Genomic DNA, 19245 nt, shown 5'->3' on the forward strand with positions numbered 1-19245 from the left:
AAGTCCAATCTTCTCAGCCTGTCATCACACACAGCCCCTTTATCCCTGTTTCATCCACCCTCCTCTGGCAGCTGATCATCTAATACCATCACATCTTTCCTGAGCTGGGCGACCAAAAACTATGTGCAGTCCACACATGGATGAGTTTTAGTCTAGGACAAAGGTAGGGCATTTCTTCCCTTGTATATTTATAAAACCTTCCATGACAACAGCAAGCTTCTTTGGTTGTAGCAGCGGACTTGGTGAATGTCTTCAATGGATGCCTCTGTGTGACTCTCTTCTTGGTTTGTAATTGACTCTTTTCTACTCTAATTTGGGTTTTTTGTTTTTTTTTTCCACATATTATTTCTAAGCTTGCCCACACTAAAGCTCATATACCCCATTTTGGCTTACTCAGCCTAGCAAGATTTTTTCTTTTATCCACTCAGCTTGGCATTTCAATGGCCAGAAATATTTGTCAGCTTCAAAATTGGGAGTTTAAAGGTGACTAGTAAATATGTCTTAGCACAGACCTCTTTGGCACTCACTGTTTCCCTTTCTCCATCTGTGGATGTCTCTTGCTAACATTTTCCAGCCAAGCTCTATTTTCCTGTTAAGTTATCTATGGCAATGCCAATTTCTTCAATTTTCATATTTAAATGTGTAATGGTGACACACAGAGTCCCATAGCACTTTACAGGGGTAGTAAGCTTTTCTACTATTGCATCATACTGCCCCCCTCTCCCAGCCTCACTCACTGTCTTCCAGAGTCAGCCCTTGATAAGACTGAGGAGTAGATCAAGTTTTTCTCTAGTCTTCTTCTCCCACCTAATAGGCACTCTAATCCCTTAGACTTAGACTTTCTTCCAAAATGTTCTAGCAACATCCCTTCACCTCTATCACTGATATAGCTGAAACTATACTGTTTTGTGTCTCATCCTCTTTAGCATGTAAAGAATAAATCACTCAAATAACATACCAGTTAGTATACAAGGGAGAAACTGAGATGGTCCTTTCAGCATGGAAATCTATTAATATCTGATGTCTGATCTATGGACTCATTGATCCTGTCTTTGCTAAGTAACCAAAAACTAATTAAACAATCAACCAACTAATTTATATTGGTGGTGTCCATGATGGAATTTTAGTTTGGGTATAAAGGAATTTTGGAATTGTTAGAATTTTTGGCCATCTCTCAAACTGTAACATGTAGTTAGTTAGCCATCTGTTCTCCAGGTGGAACCTGGTGAGAAAGGATAAGGACTTAGAAATCATATTTTCTTCATAGAGTCTGAAGACTGCTTGGGTTGACATCCTAACTCTGCCAAATACTAATTCTGTGACCTTGGGAAAGTTATTTACCTCTCTGTGCTTCAGTTCTACCAATAAGAAATCCACCATTAGAAATATTATCTACCTCATAGGGTTGTAATGAGGAATAAATCAGTTCACATATGTAAAGGGTTTAGAACGGTGTCTGGTTCACAACGTGCTATGCAAGTGTCTGCTGTTATTTTCACTGTATACCCAAGGACTGGCACAGTGCCTGGCACAGAGGGGTATTCAAATGATATTTGCTGAATGATTGGATGTGTACTTGCCAGCTAAAGGTCTTATTCAGGAGTTTTTGTGCTAACTCTTCTAAGCTAATACATTTCAGCCTAACACATTCATTTCTTTTGATTTCAAATCTGGCCCGCACCCCACATCTGCTCTTCTCATTTCCTTAAAACCACTGTTAGTCCTTTAAGCACAGCATTTCTATGCGTTCTGTGGTAACAGTGCCTGGGTCTCAACTTACATTGGGCTTGGCTGTGATTGTTTTCAATAACTCAATTTCTAGGATCCAGTTTAAAGATTTGTCCTTTATTTTTTAGACCAATTTGTTCACATCTTAGGGATTCAGGCTATTTACCAATACTGTAATTAAGCATTTTGAAGTGTCACAAAATTTTGTATTGTAACATCCAAGCCTAAAATTGTGATGAAACCTTCTGACATCACAGCCAACTTATTATGCCTATTCCTGTCCTGTTAGCTCAATAAGATGCCAGTTTATTTGCATATTATTGCTTGACCCTGATATCATGGCCAATTAATTTGCATATCCCTATCTAATTGGCTCAAATGAGTTTTTGCCATTTTATTTATTGGCCTAGTTCCCAGACTAGTGGCTTTTAGTTCAAATCAATTGAATTTGGAGTGGTTTTCTTTGTCATGCTTTCAGCACCAGTGGAAGGACAGATAAGGGTGGTGTCACGAAGGTAGAAAGGAACCATCTACTGCTTTTATTTTTTTCAGTGGAAGACACTGAAGGAAAAAATAATTTAAAGATGTGGGAAAGGTGTTTTTCAGGAAAGAGGATACTGGGCTGAATGGAAAAAAATAGAACTTATTTAAGAAAGTTCCAGAATATAAGGCAAAGGATGTATTCTACATCACTGACCAAAAAAATTCTAACTTGGAATTTGGCTGACCTGGATCTCAGCTAAAATTATTATTATTATTATTATTATTTTTAATTTATTTTTCCCCCAAAGCCCCAGTAGATAGTTGTATGTCATAGCTGCACAGCCTTCTAGTTGATGCACGTGGGACGCGGCCTCAGCATGGCCGGAGAAGAGGTGCGTTGGTGCGCGCCCGGGATCCAAACCCGGGCCGCCAGCAGCGGAGGACGCGCATTTAACCGCTAAGCCACGGAGCCGGCCCTAAAATTATGATGTAGCATTAAGTCTCTAAACTATAGTTTTCTTTTTTCTTTTATTAAGATATAATTGACAACATTGTATAAGTCTAACTTGTACAATGTGTGGATTTCATAAATTTATATACTGCAATATGATCACCACCATAGCTTCAGATAACACTCTCTATACACTCACTATAAAGTGTAGTTTTCAAATTTAAGATGCATAAGAATAACATGGGAGAATGTTTAAAATGTCGTTTCCAGGTTCCCATCTCTAGATATTCAGTTATAGTCTGAGGTAGTCCCTGAAATCCTAAATTTTAACGTGGACCCTAGGTGATTCCGATACAGGTAGAATATCACATCTTGATAAATATTGCCTGAAAGAATGATCTGCCTCTGTTGATTCATGGTTTCTATGTGGAATCTATTGGTTCCCTAAGGTGAAGTGAGTTGCTCTTTTTGAGATGACTTCAAATATTGAAATTGACTGTATTTCCCAAGTTATATTTCTAGGACAGTAGACATAAGAAAACAAACCCATTTGGGGCCTGAACAATTTGTAAAAATTGCATCTTCTGGAAAGGGAATGTGTGTGTGCTGGGGGGATTAGGTAGGTGGGCAAGGTCAGCCTTACTGGCCTGTGTCTCTGGCTCATCCACACGCTGGCAGTCTGACGGAAACGGATGGTGACTCCTTCACCAACATGAGCCCCCACTGTTTTCCCCATCTTCTCCCTCAAGTAGCTGCTGCCATTTGTGAATTTCATTGCCCTTTGTTTGGGAGACCTAGATGCTTTGGGGGACCTTTCCCACAGTGATAAGTCAGGACTGGGCATGGCCAGGAGGAAGACTTGGGATGGCGCCTGGGGCGGTGGAAAGTGAAGGGGAGAAAGATGATGAGGGAGAACACTTTCAACTACACTTGCTCCAATCACTATTGCTTCTCAGCCCACAGGACGTCCCTGACCTGACCCCACCTCCTAGCCACCTCTCTAGCTCCTTAATGTTAGGAGACTGCTTGAATACAGGCGTATGATTTCAGTCCTTTCTATATGCTTTCCCAGCATCCTCTTGCCACCATGCTTGACATCTTTTTGTTGTTCTCTTCACTCTTGAGGTGAACACAAACCATATGGAGGGGGCAGGCTGCCAACTTTTTACTCTTGTCAATTTGCCATGGTTCCTAGCAGTACAAACACATAGGAAAATTTCAAAAGGACTATGTGCTAGCCTCAGGGGAAGAGGGAAATGGAACAGTCTATGAGACTGCATTCTGCTTTATACTGGGCCAGGCAAGAAGAGAAATCTGCTAGAAGTCACAAATGAGGTAAGAAAGTCAATTTGTGATTCTGGGAAGAAAAGATAGGGAGTGCCAGGGAGCTCTTTGGGAGTATTCATAGAGATTTATACATATGGAAATTTCCCCAGTCTTCAAGAATGTGTCAATTTCCAACAACCCTTTAAGCTTCCATTTCTAGCCTGATTAACCCTGAGGACCTCATCTGGGTGTTTCAGCTCCAGGCAGGGAGGCACGTTCAACAGGTTAGAGCTGTAGAATCCTTGTTCTCCCATCTTGAAGGCGGTAGGTATGGGGAAGGCAGAAAGGTGTACTGGAAAGGGTTCTGCATTGGGAGTCAGAGGAGCTGGGAGTCAGTCTCAGCTCACCACCTACAAATCAGGTGACTCTGAATGTCAGTAACGACAAAAGCAATCGCCAGTATCGAACACCTCTTTCTATGTGCCAGACATGGAGCAGGATGATTTATGTACATTATCTACTGTTTCTAACCTTCAATTTTCTGAAAATATTACCTTCAGAAACTACCTCACAGGACAATCATTAAGACTACATAAGAAAACCAAGTTAGAAGAGGATTTCTAAATTAGAAAGTGTTCTTACAACTATGTGATAATATGACTTCTTAACAGTTAAAAATAATTTTTTGATTTAAGTTGAAAAATAGAATTTCTATCTAATAAAAATTTAAAAGCTTATAATCACTGCCATTTTGCTGATTCAGAAGTTTGGTCTTTCCTTCTTCAAACAGCTATATCCTTCAGTTAGAAAATTTTCAGAATTTTGTTTACTTTGTGATATAAAGCCCAAACTAAACTTATAGTTTTGACATTCCTCATTAAAGCGGTACTCAGAAGTCTCAAATTTCTGAAATAACCAAAAAGAAAATAATTGAGGAAAGTAATTTTTGTTGTGACATAAACAGGGACAAGAAATTAAATTAGGAGCAAGGTGTCTAATTACTCTCTCTGCCTTGATGGTCTGCACAGGTATAAATTTGAGTATAAAAACTATACAGCTCAAAAACGCAAGACATACAACCTCACACCTTTGGGAATCTTCAACTTTTTTAACACCTTCAATTTCTTAGACTTCTTTGCTTTGGACTGAATGTTGGTGTCTCCCCAAAATTCATATGTTGAAACCTAATCCCCAGTGTGACGGTATTTGGACATGAGACATTTAGGGGGTGATTAAGTCATGAGGGTGGAGCTCTCATAAATGAGATTAGTGCCCTTGTAAAAAAGACCCCAGAGCTCCCTTGCCCCTCTGCCATGTGAGTGATACCAGCTCAAGACAAGGTTGACATAAGGGAAGCCATATTGTAGAAAAGAAGCCTTATTGTAACTTTGAATGACCTCTGACAAACTAACCCAGCTGGATCTGCACCCTCCAGGAGATCTAACTGCTCTGTAGATTTTATGACCCCTGCTTGTGCATGTACCTCCCAGCTGTGACAAGATGATAACTTTGTTCTTTTGTGTTCCTTAGGAATGCGATGACCCTGGAACAGAGAGTCTATGCTGATAGCCATGATCAATGAAAACGGAAAGATCTGGTGTGGCGATTCACCGTCTGTAACACCTGAGGGTCAACATTCCTAACCCCCTCCCCTATAAACCACCAGCCTATATAACTGCTGTAAGATTTTGTGCCCCCTAAAGATGTTTTTTTTTTTTGGACATTAGTCACCCATCTTTCCTCTTGCTAGCAAGCTGTAATAAACTGCCCTTTCTCTCCTACCACCTTGCCTCTTGACGATTGGCATGTCTTGCGGCAGGCAGACGAACCCCCTTTTTGGGCGGTAACAATATTCTTCCTCAATTTTCACAAAGAGAAAACATATTATTTGAAAGATGACTTACTTAAAACATGCAGATGTATAAAAGGCAGTGAAGAGATATGGTTACTAGGCAGAGGGCTTGATTTACTCCAAATACAGGGCAAAAAAGCTACTCATTTCCTACTGCACCAACTTGTTCCTGAAGAACAGTCTTACAGCCTGCAAGATGCAAGATTCTAACACCAATAGCTCCAGTCAGAAGCTCTAGCTGCTGCTCGCAAATACTTGAGAGTTGGAATGTTAAGCATGCAAGTTTAAGGGTCTACTGTGGAGATGTGAATGGTCCCATCAAGTTTGTCACTGGAAAGTAAGAAAGGTTGGGATTTGCATGGCTTGCTGTATGGGTATATGATAGGGGCAAAATCTTTGTGCAATGCATTTTGAATTAACACAGTTGGAAAGAAAGAAACTGATCCTGTTGGAAAGTGTAAGAAATTATTTAAAAAATGTTTCCATGAATGTTTTTCAATATTTTTTGTTGATTAATTCCATATCTTGTCTTAATTCACTGTTGAGTCTGTGCAAAACATGAGTCTACTGATATCATTTTGCCTAAATTGATCAGCCTATCCCATCAAACAGAGGAACTATTTTTTTCCATTGAATCAAGTAATTGAATAACTGTCCATTGGTTACTTTCACATTTGGCATATTGAGTCCAAAATTTAATGAATTTACTGAGAAATAATTACAATAATAGTTAGTGAGCACTTAAGCAGGCCAGACCCTGTGCTTTCACTTACTTCTTGCAATAACTTTATAAACAATGTTCTCTTATTACTCCCACTTTATAGATAATGCAACTGAGACCGAGAAAGCTAAATAACTTGTCCACTGTCAAATTGTTCATAGTGGTAAAGTGGGCTTTAAACTCCAGCAAAACAACCCACTTTAGTTCTAATTAACTAGCCATTTCCAGCAAATGTAGTTTGGCATTTGAGTTACCTGGAATGATCTCATTATATAACTTTGGTCTCCTCGGACACAGGTCAACATACTTTGAGGCAGACCATTCAAGTGCTTAAAGTTATTTTGATGGTAAGTAGGTTAAACAAATTTGAAATGCAAGACTTGTTTTTCAGGCCATAGCTCCTTTGTAAATAATTCATTATTCATTCAGCAGCTCTGTTCAGTGCTACCAGGCAGTGGGGCATTGTGGGAGATATAAATGCAGAGCATGGTCTAGTGAGGGAGAAGCATGATGTTTGGAGGGTGTAAACAAGCTGCTACTGGCATTTAAAAAAGGCAAAAATGTGCTCTATTGGGATAGATCAGAAGAGGCTTCATGGAGTCCCCCCACCTAAAACGTTCTCTCTCCCAGAACCCCCTGGCTCGTTTCCTCACCTTTTCCAGGTCGTTGCTGAAATGTTACCTACTCATGAGGCTTTCCCTGACTCTCCTATTTAGAACTACTCCCCAGCATTCCTTCTCCTACTTCCCTGCTTTGCTTTCTCCGTAGCACTTATCACTTCTTGGTATACCGTATGCTTTTCTTATTTATTGGCTTCCTGTCCGTCTTCCCACATTAAAATGTAAACTGCACGAGGGCAGGGTCTTTTGGCTGTTTTGTCCATTGATGTAAATCTAGCCTCAGAACAATGCCTAACACAAAGTAGAGACACAATACATATTTGTTAAATGGATGGAGGAAATAAGACTTATGCTGGGCCTGAAGAACGGACAGGATTTAGCTAGGCATTGTTGGAAGGAAGAGACTTCCAGGTGAAGGAAATGATTTAAGCAAAGAAGGGAGGCAGGAAATTCATAGCCTGTTTAGAGAACAGTGTGCTAGTCAATTTGGTTAAAATATAGAAATATTATGGGACAGAGTCTGGAAGTATCTACATTATGTAGACCTAAATGATTAGAGTGATTATGATTTAACCTCACAGGCAATAGGAAGCCCCTAAGATATCTTTAAGGATATTTAACCTTTAAATCTCCTTATTTAATATTTGATAATTAAAATCATTCCAGGTAATTCAAATGGAGAGGTGGACCCAGGTTGTGTAGGTCCTGAAGCTAATATAATTTTAAATCCTGACAAAAGCCCACTTTAGTTCCAGTTAACTAGGCATTTTTACTAAATGTAGTTTGGCATTTGAAAAAAGAGGACAAAATAGAATAAAAAAGAAAAATATAAAATTATGAACACTAAATGAGATATACCTCTGGCCTTGCCCCTTTCATGTCACAATGCTGAGGTAGTAAGCACAGCAGGTGGTAGGAGCCATCCCAGAAGTGCTTCCTTCACTGGGATGGCTAGCAATAACCAAACCATGCTTGGTATGAGTGCAAGCCACATAAATATATCCTGCTGTCCCCAACTTCCCTTAGCTAAATCTCAAAAACGTTTGTAGCCTCTTTGATGCCACTGAACAAGAAGTGATGGATGATGGAGAAGAAGCCATAGTGTCAAGAGATTTGTGATTAACAAATTGTTGTTGAAATATCTATCTATGCCCATGGGAACTCATTTCTGGGACCTTGGAAGAAGACAGAACAAATGAGGGACCCTGAAGTTTTACTTGCTTCATGATAAAGCTGCTTCTGGAACTCTGTTGAAGGGTGTACAACGAACTGGGAGGAAGACTAGGGCAGTAGTAGACACAGGTGATGTGGAGATGGTTGGCATGAGAGTTTGGAATGGAGTATGTGAGAGAGGATAAAAGGAACATGTAATAGTATCTGGCTATTGAACCAAAGGAAAGGGAGAGGTAGAAGGTGTCGAAAGTCATCCCTCAGGATACTAAGTAGGAATCTGGGAGTGAACTGTTCTTGTAGTTAAAAATTTCTCTGCATTTTTTTTCACATATAAGCACGCTAAATACTCTTACTTTTTTTTTTTTTGGTTTAAATACACTGTATTGATTATCATTACTGAAGCTCAAATTATCACATCTTTGCCAGTAGAAGCCTTTCAAGGTGACCTCTAAGTCTCTGACATGACCCCAGTTGTCTTTGATAGCTTCCTTGCTTTCTGGTATGATGAGATGTTCTAGGCTTGTCTTATATACTTCCTGTGTCACCTGGAATCTACCATTTCTCTAATAAGTCCTGGGTTCTTTTAGTGAGAAATATTTTCTAAACCATGTGTGGTGCTGGGGATGCTCATTGCTACTGGATCAGTCTTTTTCTAGCCCTTTTCAGTGGACAGAGCTGGGAAAGGTATATGTGTGTGGACATATAAGCATATATTTTGCATCTTAGGCATAATAAACACTTTACATTTTTAGAGGAAACTGCTCATTGCATTAAATTTGCTCTGTTATGCTATTAGGCACTGAAGGCAGTAAGTTATTAAATGGGGTCTTAGTGACATGAAAGAATTAGTGCAGCTTCCTCAGGCGACTTTTTTAATAAAGAGCAATAAACTTATACACGAGGAAAATATGGTTGACAAATTAGTAGTTCAGTAAATGGAAACTCAGCTTTAGTATTTTTTTAGCTGTTAATGCGTTAGAATATAAAATCACCATGCCGCATTAGGGTGACTTTTTGAAGTTTGCAATATTTTTATTAGAGAAAGCACTGAATAACCAGTGATGTTGGTTCTAATTCCAAAGCCACAAACAGTGGCAACTATAGTCTATTTATGATGACCTTGTGGCATATCAAGAAAATTTCTCACACTGTAATGATTCACTGGAAAATTAAAAATGTAATTGATTTAATCACACAGAGAAGAAAATAAAAAAATTATGTCCAACTGTGGAAATGACAAGTCTTTGAGTTGACTTTGCTTTTGATGAAGAGTATACTTTACTCACCCTTTTTTTTTTTTAAACTAAGATTGGGTTGTATACAATTTTAAATCTAAAAGTCTCCCCCACCCCCAATATAGGCTGTAGAAAATAAATGCATTACCATGGGGATTCACCCTCAAGCAGATTTTATTGTTCACATATACTTGAAATGCTGAATCTTTAATAAAAGAGTATTGTTAAAAGCTATGTTAGGCTATAAAATACATAATAAATAAGTCTCAGATAAAGCACTCTTTCATATCATGGGTGAATTTTGACTAAAAAAGCAAAAACACTCAACAAAATTATAATTGGTCATAGGCATTGCCTTTTATAAGAGAAGCAAAAATTTTCAGCTTTCAATGCTATAGAACTGACAGTTGATAGTTTGGCTATGAAGCAGGAAAATAGATTTCATCTTCTGTGCCCATTCCAGTAAATTGAGAGTGGCTTCCTGGGGCGCTGCACTGGGATGAATTCTGAGATGCCTTCCAGCCTCCGTAGGAAAGAGAACTGTGATCAATTAAGAAGTGGGGAGTCGCAGCGTGTATGTTATGCGTTTAGTATCCACGACAGAACAGCATTTTTTAAAAAAACAGTAAACATCACAGACTTACCAGACAAGCCACCCACGTCCATCTTCTTCAGGTTCTTTGCCTCCAGAATGACAACAGTCAGTTTGCCAGCGGTAGGCACGTAGCGAAGGGAGAAGCAGATATCACCCAATTTCTCTTGCTGTGAAAACCAATGAGAAAGTACATGTAACTTTTCAAATAAAGGGGAATATAGTTTGTACATATCCATTGTAAATGCCTCAGGAGGAGGATTATGATAATTAGAATTTGAAAACCCTTAGGTTCACTGGCGTTTACCCAGGGGTCCTTCATTCACTAAGGTAGCATCAAGAATCAGTACAACCCATTGCAGTTTTAAAATAGCTCATCGATACTTTCAAATTCGTCAAAATATATCCATAATTCAATTGTTCAGGAAATGAGACCAAGATGACTTTTTTAGAGACTCCACTCTGAATAGCACTGTGACACTCTTGGCAAAATTTCATAAATAGCTTTGAAAAGAGCCTAACACATTTTTAGTAGAGTCAACCTACCTAAATCTTTGTCTTTTTATATTTCAAATACAATTATGTCTAATACAAGTCTTTTTCTAAATATAAAATATTTGTTCCACTAAATTCTATTTATTGATAAGAAATTCTGAATTCCTAATAGTTGAAAGGCAATAGAGTTTAAGTTAAGTTTTTGTACTTGCAGTTTTACTCATTTTAAGTGAGTTCTAACTTTCTTTTTCCTTATCCTAATATTTGTAAAAATCTAAATGGCAGGTTGGAAAATTGAAATACACAATAATACAAAACACAGCGTCTTAGAGCCCCTCATGTTATTTCACTAGTACTATATTTTAGGCCCAAAGAACATTCACCAATCCTGTACTCAGGCATTTCTAAAAAACTGATTCAGAGTTTAAAATCATAGTATATAGAACTTCTTATACTTTTTTCAGAGAGGACTCCTATGGGCTCTCCACCCTAAGTGTCTGACTCTTGAAGATAACTCATTAAGAACCATGGTACTGTTCAACACAAGTAGAATTCTTGCATCCATATTTATAAGCATGAGAGAGAGGGTGAGAGGGTTTTCCTCAGGTGCTGGAGGCTCTGGAGTGCTCTCTGACACAGGGAATTAGGTACATGGCAAATTAGGATTTATTTCTTACTATCCTCCCCTTCAAAAAAAGTGAATTCTGATTCCAAAGAAGGTAATGGTTGTGTCACACATCAGCAGATAGACTTTTAACAGGAATGAGGTACAGAAGGCGATATCCTCAGGTCCTCTCACGTTATACTCTTATTATGACTGTATTTAGCCTCATCTATAATTTCACGTATGTGCTAAATCAGCCAGAGTCTCCAGTGTGGAAATAACTGCCTAGATGTAATTTAACAATTGAAGGAAATAAAATTCCTTTTTTAGGGTACTCATTATATCCATCTTCAAAAAAGGGAAGGATAGCTACCTGTTCTACGATTTATCTATAGGTGAGAAGTAACATAGTCAGTGCATGTATGAGAGAGAGAAATGGTGCCTCGTTCTGCTTAAGTAATGATTTTGTTGAAAACATCACCCCGTGTGTTTGTAGCCTCAATTCTTTCATTCCTTGAGACCTCCTAGCATCTTACCCATACATTTCTTATGTTACTAAGAACTCTTGTCTTATTGTGCACTTGTCTTAATTTTCCCACATAACTGTAAACTCCTTGAAGACAGAGTCCTTGCCGGAATTATCACTTTCCACACATTTTCAAAAAGTAAATAAAACGAAATTTTGGATAATACTCCCATTTTTAATTATCCAGGTCATAGCTCCCTTCCATTAGTGTAGATAATAGTTACTTCTAATGTACTAAATTCACCTGAAGTGCCTCCTCACCCCTAGGAATTAATTTACACATCAGGAGAATCTAGTGGAATAAATTACTTTTCAGAGTCTTTGACAATACAGAATAGGAGTCAATATCAGAAATTAATACAGAGTGTGGACGAATTCATCTGATCCTTATGAGAAAAGAGAAATGTAAATGAACAAAATTGCTGTTCAAAATGCTTATTGGGAGGAGGGTTCTTTTTGCAGGATTGTCTTTTTGCCACAATAGCCTCCCTGGGTAGCTCATTCTGTTGCAGAACCAGGTTACTCTAACCGTTCTAGTTAGACATTGTAGACATGACTGTTCTCTCTTAAATGACACTTTCTTTATGGCCCATAATCTAATTCCACAATTAACTTATGGGCATCTCAATTGTTTTAAACAAAGAAATGTCACGACTTATCTTTCTTCTAGTATCTTTTTATGATTCAATCCTATGATATATAAAGAATTTAAAAATTTTTATGTAATATTTAGCTTCAGAAGAGAGCAGTTATAGAGTTTGAAAAACCAGGCCTCAAGTATGCGAAATCTGGGAAGTTACCTGTAATTTTTTGGGATGAGGGAAGAATGAGTGTTTGAAAGACAAAAAAATAGCCAAATGGATATTTTGGGAGAAAGGGAAATATGGAAAAGTGCTTATTTTAGCACCCTTTATAGATCTACATTTAACTCAATAATTTAGGAACTTAAACACATAAAATTTCATTTGCTCATAAAATTATAATGGTATGCCAAATTACATGTGTGTTTATATTAATCACCTTAAGTAACTTTTCAATGTTTTAAAATCTTATTACTTCTGGATCCATAAGCCATTTGAAATCTAGTCACTGTTTATTCTGGAATTTGTGTCCTTTATGGCATTGAGCATATAGAGAAAAACTCATTTTCTAGAAAAAGGTGAGGAAAATACTCAATTCATATGAAACTTTATCTTGTTAGTCAAATTTTCTGGGTTGTAACTATCTGAGGTACAAGTATACAATTTTTCTAATTCTTTAAAAATCAGCTTTAGGTGTTGGAATTAGGGCAACTTTCTTCTACTACATGCTGGCTTGATCTTTGATTAATGATTTAGGACATTTCCAAATATGATTGCAATGTGTTTTTCATATGTTGTAGATGATGTGCAAACCTAAAGTTCATGTTAAGCAAGAAGAGCCAGGATATGCATCATGGGGAGGCCCTGAAGCCACCCTCATAAGGACACGTGTGGCAGAACTCTGGACTGCTCTGGTACCTGCTGAAGATGTGTTCTATTCTGCCACAGTCGGAACAAGGCTTACATCTGAGGCTTACATCATAAGCCAATGTTGTTACCCTTGAATATTAGATTTAGGGTCTCATACCAGTATGAACTGTGGGGAAACAATTTCTTTTCCTCAGTAAAGTCTTTCACTGAACTTCTGTGATTAGATGGAGAAGGACTTCTGTCCCTAGAGTCTTGTTCTGGCATGGGAAGGTTTTACTATATCTCTTGTCAGCTACATAGAAGACTTGGAATGATCTGATTATTTTATGTGGACAGTTTTACATCAAACTCTCATTTCATGGGTTTTACATGTCAGTTTGGAAGAAAGATGGTTGAGTAGTAATATATAAACATTTAATATTAAACATTTTATCTATCACCCTAAAGTCCTAGAAACCAAGATTTTCTAAATTTTAAATAAGTTTTCTTTGGAGTTATGATGGGAAAATAAAGTGGTTCTTGGAAAATTTTAAGTAGAAAGATGATACTTAAATCTACCTCTCAGATACTTACTGGTCCTTGACAATTCTGTCTAGTTTTCTCTATTAGCAGCCCTGTGAAGTAGGTACTGTTATGTCCATTTTATAAACGAAGGCTTTGAGACTCAGAGGTTACATAAGGCTACATAGGTGTCTCAGTGTGGAACCGCAGCAAGGTCCTTTGACTCAAAATCATGAGTTTTCTTTACTATCAGACTGCCATCTAGAATGACAAACTAATATTCCAACCAAGCACCCTATTGGATATTCCACTCTCACTTTAAATTAATTATGTCTAACTAAATGGATGTGCATCACCAAACCTTCCCCTAGACTGTTCTCCTTTCCAAGACTCCTTTCTGTCAGGGTCACTAAGTAATCTGTTTCCAATGGCCAACTTACCTTCTCTCTGTTTTCCTCTAGTCATTCAGCCTACAAGTCCTGACATTTCTTTTTATGTAAATGTCTCTCAAACCAGATTTTTTATTTTATTTCATTTTTTCCCCATTATCACCATCATCGACATGACCTCTACCTTCACCACTTCCACCTTCAATATGACCTCCATCTCCACTGTAGCTGCCACTCTCACCATCATTCCCACCCCCTTACACCGTGACCTCCACCACCACCTCTATCACTTTCACCTCCACTCTGAGGTGAAACACTTTGGTCTAAACACTTCCGTCATCTTTTTTTGAAACAGTCTGATAAAGATCTCTTTAGTCATAGTCTCTCCAGAGTCCAATGTACACTGCATACAAATGCCCAGCTAATTTTTGAAAGGTCCAAACTGATTTTTCTGACTTTTAGGAAGGTCTATACTTTGCGTCTGCCTTAACTATCCTAACCATTTTCTTCCACTTCATTACCTACACAACCTTCAGAATATATTTTGAATGTGACCATATTTCCCCACTTATCGGCCTTCACTCTAGTCCAAGTAGGGTGACCAACCATCCTGATTTGCAAAAGACTCTATTGGTGTTAGCCCTGACAGTCCTGTATCCTGAGAAACCTTTAGTCCCAGGCAAACTGTGACTATTGGTAACCTTAAGTCCAAGTCATCATTCCTGGCCTAGACTTCTGTAATAGCATCTCTGCTTCCAATCTTGCTCCTTTCTAGACTCTTCTTCACATAAAAGGCAGAGTGATCCTTTTAAAGATTTTATTTATTCAGTTTTTTCCCCCCAAAGCCCCAGTAGATAGTTGTATGTCATAGGTTCACATCCTTCTAGTTGCTGTACGTGGGACTCGGCCTCACGTTGGACGGAGAAGTGGTGCCTCGGGGCGCTCCCGGGATCCGAACCCGGGCCGCCAGCATCAGAGCGCGCGCACTTAACCGCTAAGCCACGGAGCCGGCCAGAGTGATCCTTTTAAAATGGAAATCTGATCATGAGACAATTCTACTCAAAGCCCTTCAATGTCTTCCCATTTCACTTAGAATCATCTGTATTCCTTACACTAAAAGGCCTTCTATAGTCTGACCCCTCCATCTCCTACTACTGTTCTCCTGATCTTACTTCCTCCTCTCAAGACACACTAGGCACACTTCTGCGTCAGGGCCTTGGCCTTTGGGCTTCCTTCTGTCTACAGTATTCTTCTCCTGATACTACTATGAATTGTTCCATAAGTTCATTCGGCTTGCTGCTCATGTCACCTCTTCAGAGTTTTGATATAGCCATCCTATCTAAAGAAGTCTCATCTGCTCCTAAACACACACACTTCCTATCCCCTCGCCCTGCTGCTTTTTCATCCTAGCACATATCACTTGAGGTTCTGTTATGTTTGTTTAGATTTTCCCCACCAGAATATGAGATCCACTAGAGAAGAGAATTGTTTTGCTCGCTGTTGTGTTCCACACACTAAAATAGTGGCAAGCACAGAGTAGGGATCCATATATGCCTGTTCAACCAATAAATGCAGATTCCCCACTATCGAATACAGTCAGATCGGTCTCCTCAGTATCTTCTATTGCCACAGGTTGGGTTCTCCAGGGAAGCAGACTCAGATTTGCAAGCAGGAGGTTTATTGGGGCATGTCCTTTGGATCAACACCTATTGGGAGTGCAGGAAGAAGGATTGTTCAGGCAGAGAAGTTGGGCTGGGATGCATTTACATCAAAGGCCTCAGCCGACCCTGTGCAGAGCTCTGGAGCTGGGCTACCTCTTCAGAGATGTTCCAAATTCTTAAAAGGGATGAGATTTTATGCTCCTGAATCCACCAGTCATCGGATGTGGGCGGTCCCCACATCTTGGACCAAGGGGTCTCTTCAGCTGAGGGTGATGCTGAGAAGGAAGAACTCAGTTGTGGGCTGTCAGTCATCCACATTCTTGGCAGCCAGAGGAATAAATGCTTTGGTCATGAAGATGGTGCAAGATTGGGCGGCGGGGGCAGAGGGAGTTTCACCACACCAATCACTACATCTCTATGAGCTATATTCCTTCCCATCACCAGATTTTTGCTTAATCGAGAAATACATCTGCAATGTCTTTAGTCCCTTCTGCCTGCTCAAAGTACCCCTAACCATTAAGCCCTAGTCCAAGTTCCATACCTTTAATAAAGTACCTCCTTGCTCTTCTAGCCCTCATTGATTTCTGCTAGTAATTGCTTTATAGCCAGTAGAATGGTGCCTAGGATGATTTTTTTTTTCCTATTTCTTTCATGTATGTGAGTTCTCCTCACTCTAAACTCCAGGAGAGCAGGGATTATACTTTATGTTACTTTTCAATGCCTAGCTCCAGGCACATAATAAGGACTTATAGTTGTTGGTTGATTGTATTGAAATGAGAACCTTACTGGTCTTTTGCTTTGTAAACAGCATGGACGCTACTACCCTATCAACAGTGTCTCCAGTTTCATCAACAAGTCAACGAATGAATATATTTGGAGCTCTTTCTTGGTGCCTAGTGCCATAGTCATTGCCACGTTAGCCCTATCATAAAACTAGAAATGAAAACATTTCTGGGAGTGTGGTTTTTATAAGACAATTTCAAGACCCTGTAGCGTTGCAGCCGACAGATGAGTGCTTCTGCTGGTGTGATTATCTCATGAAGGGGCCTTATTACTATTAGGAATTTCAGCTTTATGTATAATTTATCTTAGTCAATTGCCTTGATCACTAGGTGGAAACTGCCAGTTAGTGTTAGAAAGTTCCAACTGTGAGATTCAGAGAAATTAACCTGCTCTTTTAGAATATGGAGCTGACAATCAGAAAGCACCTTTGTTCTGAGCAGCATGATAATTCCATTATTTTTTTAAAAGCAGCCACTGAATAGAGTAGACACAAATTAATGATTTAATAGAAAACTACAGCAATACCTTTCCTTTTTGAAAAGCATTATAGCTATTAGAACAGAGGTCATCTCCGGCGGATAAATAAAAAGCTTGATTTAAAATGAATATTTGATGGCTTCTGTAGCACTATCCATCATTTTTTGTGTAAAAAGAGGGGTTCACCTTAGTGACCTTTGCAAATGGGGCTAAATTCACAAGCTTGTTGGAAATGCTGTACTTTTGAATGAGTTTTAAAAAGGTACCTGAATTGACTTAATGCTGTGACATTTTAAAAGGACATTTTCTATTTATGTTAATTTTAAGATTTTTCTATGTGTTAAATTGGCAGTAGATTCTCTGAGTAGCAGGTTTTTCTCTGAGGTTGGGAGTCTATTTAAAGGTGACAAATAAAAAATGGCAGTCCAATAATCTCTCAAAATGAAAGTTCAGATTATTTGCATATTCTCAATGTGTAGAAATACCAAGATATTCTTCACTTATAAGAGGGACAATGGCAGGTTTTTAATTTTAATAAGAGAATGGGTGGCTTTAAATATATCCTTTGGGTGGTAGTTGCTTTCAAACTCATTTTCTTCCCACAGCTACTCTCATACCCCTGAACTATCTGCCAAATCGGTATTTACATCTAACGGTCCAGATGGTCACAGTGTGAAATGTTGCTGTGGATGTACCCAGGCTAAAAAGCCTGAATCTGGCCTACTGTACAAATGTACAGTAAATTGCTCAGGTGAATGAGACAGTATGTCTTCAAATAGTTATTTTGTGAGAACACTATATAATCCATTAACTTTGTATTTATTTCTTATTAAAAAATAATTATTGAGTTCTACCATAGACTCTTCCAGGTTCTACTCTAAGTTCCATGGATACTTCGATGAATAAGATGACTTTAAGAAGTTTCAAATGTAGTGGAGAGACAGATTTAGATAGAGAATAACACTATAATACGTTAACTGCACCATATAGGTGGTACAAATGCTATGGGAGCAAAGAGGAGAAAGTTGAAACTTTCTAGGGTCTAGTAACAGAAGTAAAGAGAGGAGGATTTTAATTAGAGATCTATACCCCCAATAACCATGATCAATTTCTCCAGCTACACCAAACGCACATTCTTTGTAAGACTAGTGTGCTTGCCACGCAAATGTAGCTTTAAGACAAGTTTTCTAGCTCTCCCCTTTGAACCAGAGCTAGTGTGCACGGGAGGTTGGTGACACGTAAGTGTCCTGGAAGAGCCAATACCTGAGCTGAGATGTGAAGGTCAGCAGGAAGAGGCGAAGTGAACCCCGTGAAGAAGAGGACAAGAATGTTCTAGACACAGGCATGCAGGTACAAAGTCCTGTAACAGCTTAAACCAAGTTACTCTTCTGTAAGTATAAAATTCATGTAATTTAATTAAAGATGGATTTCTACTTCATGATTTTGATCTTCAAAATTTCCTCATGTTTCTATTTTGATTGAGATACACTTGTAGTCTTATTAGAAATAATAATTAACAATAGAAAAGTGGATATTCTGACATGATCAAAATAAGAATGATAAAAACGGAAAATTAAAATGCCTTTTAACAGCAAGTACAGCACAGAGTGGTGGAAAGAGCAGTGGACTGAGATGTGGGCATTAATTCACTATTTGTTCATTCAACAGACATTTATTGGGTATCTCCTATGTGCCAGGCACTGTTCTAGACACTGGGACACAATAAAGCAAGCAAAAATCAGTGAACAAAATAGAGCAAAATATAAGGCAAAGTAAAGTAGTTAGAAGAGTGCCTGGCACAGAAAATGTAGTATTTGAGTGTTTGCTATTATTATAACAAAAGTCCTATTTCAATCACCCTCTTCTCTAGACAGTGCCACATCCCTCTGCTCCTTTTCATAACCAAACTTCTTGAATGAATTGGCTACAATCGCTGTCCCTATTTATGCACATGCCGCTAATTTCTCTCTCCATCATTTTATTGAAATGGCTTGTGCTAAGATTTCAAATGACATCCATCTTAGTAAGCCATGAATATTTTTCAAGTCTCATTAACCCGAACTCTCAGCAGAATTGTTGACTTTCCTCTCTTCCCTGGATTCTGTAATACAATGCTTTCGGGATTTGTTTATCTGCCTCTCTGGCCACTCCTTCTTGGTGTCCTTTCTCAAGGGTTAGTCCTAGCCCTTTTCTTTTCTTCATAAACTAATATTATCCAAGTCCATGGCTTTAGTTAC

The 19245-nt window shown here is 38.6% G+C and overlaps 1 protein-coding gene across 3 annotated transcripts in view; it reads right to left on the reverse strand.

The window, feature by feature from the left end:
- SYT1 (synaptotagmin 1) overlaps positions 1-19245 on the reverse strand; it is a 523518-nt gene that overhangs the window by 79203 nt on the left and 425070 nt on the right. For 2 of the 3 annotated variants that reach the window (XM_087449148.1, XM_087449145.1), the window contains one exon: positions 10174-10291. In XM_087449148.1, the coding sequence (XP_087305274.1) occupies positions 10174-10291 (118 nt within the window). Of the gene's footprint in view, positions 1-9632; positions 10070-10173; positions 10292-19245 lie in introns of those variants that run through there. The other variant, XM_087449149.1, reaches the window with a different exon arrangement.

This window comes from Ceratotherium simum, chromosome 25 (assembly GCF_057802395.1).
Source record: "Ceratotherium simum simum isolate JZ-2026a chromosome 25, ASM5780239v1, whole genome shotgun sequence".
Taxonomy (NCBI): Eukaryota; Metazoa; Chordata; class Mammalia; order Perissodactyla; family Rhinocerotidae; genus Ceratotherium; species Ceratotherium simum.